Genomic DNA, 4,820 nt, shown 5'->3' on the forward strand with positions numbered 1-4,820 from the left:
TGCATGTCATTTTTGGTCAGATGTTTATAAATTATGATGAAAACTTTCTGGAAAAATAATTCTAAATTTTATCATGTCTGCATGCTTCTCATCAAATTAGAGTATTTTGAGAATTTTTTTGAAAAAAAATCAGGTAAATTGATTTAGCAATTAAACAAACTAACATGCTGTTTTTGGTCAGATTTTGAAATTATGATGAAACATTTTTTGGATTTCTTTTTAAAACATATTTCAACTTGCTCACTCAACAAAGGGAACAGAATTGTGTTATCTTCAGACATAATTTTAGTTTTTTATGAAACATAAATGATGCTCACAAAAGAGAGATAAAAACTCACATTTTCTGACTACAAAATAGACTTTAACAGGTAATCATGTGTTTGTGTGCAAGATTCAATTCAATTCATTCAATTATTAAGATTTCGTGAAACAAAACAATGACATTAGGACACAGATTACTGTGCTTCAGCAGACACACCAAATGGAATAGGTGAACACACAGCCACACACACACAAACTCCACAATGGCACAACACACACATATGCAGTGTAAAGCTCCACTTTAGAGTGTCGTATTGTTCTCTGGGACAGAAGACACAATATCCAAGACTGGTAATTCAGGTTAGATTAATTGCTGACAAATCTCTATTCAGCAGTTCCCTTTTTCTCTGCCTGACAGATTTATGACAGAGATTGATGGAGGGGAGGGAAACTCAGAGTGTCCTCTCTGTGCAGCGAGAAAAGAGAACAACAGCTCAGCCGGTACTAAAAAACGAGGAAAAGGAAAACAAAGGAGAAAAACACGCACCAGTGTTTTGGATGTATTTTACAGAGAGGTGACCAGTTAGACCTGGAGCCTCTGAGTTTGGGGTATTTCGAGATTTTTTTTTTATTTGTAAAGTGTAAATATATTTAAATTTAGAATATCAGTGCCATATGTTTTATGTAGCGTTATACCTAAGATTTTCTACAAGACGTTCTAACAACAGTACATGAAAATTAAAAATGTTGTTTTGTTGTCAGGAATGTTTAGTGTTGTGTTAGTATCACATATTGTGTATATTACAATTTCATGTTCAGACACTGATTGTCTAATTTGGGCCATATCTTCATTTTAGCTGGACCAATCTACATGGGCATTGGTTAACATGTTGTTAGTCATCTGCATATTTGGAACTATCTAGTTCTACCCACAGAGAGTCAAACTCAGCTCCATTCATCATTCACAAACTGCAGACCCCAAAAAAAGTGCAGTCAGCCACCCTTTCTTCTCTCGTGATGTCACAGCCAACAGATTGCGTGATTGGTTTACCCCGCAGACCGCCAGCTGTTTGTAATCAGGCGCATTTTGGCGTGAGGATCACATGACCCCCTCAGGGCACATATGCACACATTGGTGAGATGTACACACAGAACACAGTGCATCTTTAACCCCATACCCCTCCCACAGGCTACTCCTTAGCAGCTCGGATCACATCCAGATGTGCACACCGTGTTTTCACCCCAGGATAAAAGCCGGGGGAGAGGCGCAGGACACGAAGGGAGGGAAAGGACTAATGAAAATGGAAACAGATTCAGGAGGTTCAAGAGGACAGAAGAACATAGAGGGAAGAAGATGATTAAAAAAAACTGCCATGTGTTTGGTTCTGTTGTGCTTACTGGCATTTCTTCTCTGAAATTGCATATACTATACACATGCTCTTTCTCATAGAAGGATTCTTCTACAACTGATTGCGTCTCTGCTGCCATCTAGCGAACAATTCCGTAATCCACACACGCAAAATGAATAATTTACCAAAAAAAAAAGCAAAATTAAACAAAGAACAGCGACATTTCATTTGGACTATAATTGTTTTTATTTCTCACTAAGCAAAACTTAAAATTCAACTTACATATAAAACACATTTTTTAAAATTAGATTAGTCACACTGGGGTTGAAGAAATGAGGTGTTATTTTTGCTATGGCTCAAACACTATTGGATAAAAATGTACAGATGCTCCCTCCCTGAAAAGTCCTCTCTCTCTCTCTCTCTCGCTCTCTCTCTCTCTCTCTCTCTCACCCTGACTTCATCCCTGAAAACCTTGTAAAATCCTCATCGTAAAGCCTGAGCCTGACACGGTGCACATTTTCACATTTATCTACACATAAAAATGAAGTAGGCGTGAAAGACCATTTGCATTATTACTTACATTATCACATTATTATTATTATTATTATTCATATTAATTCACACAGATAAATCAACGGGTTTTTCTCTTGAAAATTGTTCCACGATGTTGTTACATGGCTTTTTGTAGGTCTGACACCAACAACAACTGTTTACATTCACCCAGGACAATACTATGAATGAAATGTTCTCTCACGTGTGGGTGAGGAGGTGAGGGCGCAGCGAATAATTCAACTGGATATAAAACGATCTATTAGAGATACAAGATTTCTGACCAAATTCATCGAGACAGACAAAAACAGCAGAAACAAAATCACTCCATCAACGTGTGTTTTAAAAATGTTAATGATCACTATACTGTGAGTGTGTGTGTGTGTGTGTGTGTGTGTGTGCTGCATCACCCTGGCCTGCACCTTAGCTCACTCCTACAACAGTATAGACAGAAAGTAAATGTAAAATTTATTTAGGAAAAATAAAGGCGTTATGTTTGGTTAATATAAAATCATCTCATTGCTTAGTAGATATCTTAAAAATAAAATATATCACAGTCTTTATCTACAGAAAGTGCTACTGCAAATTAAAGTGTGGGTAAATCAGTGGAAATCACTCTCGTCGTCTCAGACCTAAGCTCCTCCCACGTGTCTCACCAACGTTGACAACAACAAAAATGAGGTTTCACATCACAGGAGAGACACAACAACAACAACAACAACAACAACAACAACAATAACGCTGAAAGGTTGCTGTCGTGTCTATTGTGGTGCTAAAGTCTATTTTTATGCATGAAAGTTGACGTTTTTTTTCCATGATGAACAAACAAGGTGCACCAGTTACAAAGGATCCTGATGAAGTAAAGGACTGTGGTCAGTTTATTCTGGGGGAAAATAGGATGAAATTATTGCTTAAAAGAAAGAACGCCGCTGTACTCAAAGGCACTCACGCTAAGTTTCCATTCATCACCGTGTGTGAGGTAAAGAAATCAGTCACTGTGTTGTGATTATTATTGTTATAATATGTCATGGATGTTGAAAGGTTTCTGTTAAATAGATTATCCACCATTTACTCCTGGATTTATGGGCTTTTAAAAACAATGCCTGAAGAATAACAATATAATATAAACCTGTCTAGGCTTAAAAAACATTACACCCGAAGTATAGCAAAAAAAAGGGTGTCGTAACTGAAGGAAAACTGTTTATATAGTAATATTTTTTTTACACTGAGTAAATACAGAAATATTTGTCTTTACTTTTTGGTCTTCATGGGAACATAAATAATACTTCCTCCACAGAGATGTGACTGTTTTTCTAGTGGAACTATTATTATTCACCATGACATACAGTAAGTTCAAAGCACCACAAACGACATCATCCATAAATCATGGAGCATTTTTACAGCAGCATCAGAAAACGCCACGACTGTTGACTTTAGAACAAATTAATTTAATTTAATTTGCAAACGTATCACTTTTTGGTTCATTCTCAATAATCCAGTAACTGTTAACTGTTTCCCTAATTAGACACAAACCCTAACGTTATTGACACCGAACAGCCAGCAGGACGGAACAAGAACCAACCGAGGATAAGGAAAGTCTGCGGACTGAATATTTTGGTTTGGAACTTTTAGTAGGAAACTATAAAAACAGATGAAAAAAAAACAACTATCAATTCCACAAAGAGAAACGGGGACAAATCAGACAAATACTCCTCCTTTACTGTAGGTGTCACTGCTCTGTCATCCTTCAATCCCACAAACGGAAACTAAAAACCAGACACAGCACGGTGGTCTTCAGATCGACTACGACACAGATCACGGTGGGTTAGTTAACATTAGTTAACATTAGTTAACATTAGTTAACATTAGTTAACATTAGTTAACATTAGTTAACATTAGTTAACATTAGTTAACATTAGTTAACATTAGTTAACATTAGTTAACATTAGTTAACATTAGTTAACAGAGTATAAATCAAAGTTAAATTGTTGTCAATATTTCCTGGTCCTGAAGATGAAAACTCAGTGTGTGCATATATCAGTGTGCGTGCAGGTATATTGCACCTTCATTTTTGAGTGAGTTTCGACTAAAAATTTTAGAAGTTGGCAACTGGTCTGGACCCTCCTGGTATTTAACCTCCTTGTCTGAACAACTGAGAGGCTGAATACCAGGATTTCCCAGCAGCCTCTTGGATCAGAGGGTTTAGTTTTCTACCTCTAAAAACTTTTTAGGATTAAAAAAAATAAGATGACTGAGAACCTGAACAGAAACGTTGATGTTTGCAGGTTGCTGGTTCTGGTCACTGTGAGTGAGAATTGTTGAAACCACAGCATCCTGGAGTCCACGGTTTCAGTCAAACGATGCAGTGAAGTCTGGCAGGAATATAGACGTTCTTCACTCATCTATGAAGGCAATGTCTTCAATTCTGCACAAAGACAACACACACACATTCCAAGTCAGGCCAAAGGAGGCCGCTGTTTCGCCTGTGATTTGGAATGACATTGAAAATTGAACGGCCACCGAAGAAGTAAACACCAATTTACAAAAAAGTTCAAAATGCAATAAAATAAGAAGTGCAAGTGAAACAACACACCATAGGAATAACGACTACATTTGTAGCACCCCCTTCAGGGCACAGAGGGGAGCTACAAAATAGTACAA

General features: G+C 37.1%; 1 protein-coding gene across 1 annotated transcript in view; it reads right to left on the minus strand.

Annotated features, from left to right (window-relative positions):
• Positions 1-4,090: 4,090 nt before the first annotated feature.
• The window catches only part of slc4a8 (solute carrier family 4 member 8), a 21,380-nt gene continuing 20,650 nt past the window's right edge, over positions 4,091-4,820 (minus strand). The window contains exon 26 of the mRNA XM_008320048.3: positions 4,091-4,584. Coding sequence (XP_008318270.1) covers positions 4,579-4,584 — 6 coding nt within the window. The 3' untranslated portion in view covers positions 4,091-4,578. The remainder of the gene's footprint in view (positions 4,585-4,820) is intronic.

The sequence above is a fragment of the Cynoglossus semilaevis genome, chromosome 11, assembly GCF_000523025.1.
Source record: "Cynoglossus semilaevis isolate Cse_v1.0 chromosome 11, Cse_v1.0, whole genome shotgun sequence".
Taxonomy (NCBI): Eukaryota; Metazoa; Chordata; class Actinopteri; order Pleuronectiformes; family Cynoglossidae; genus Cynoglossus; species Cynoglossus semilaevis.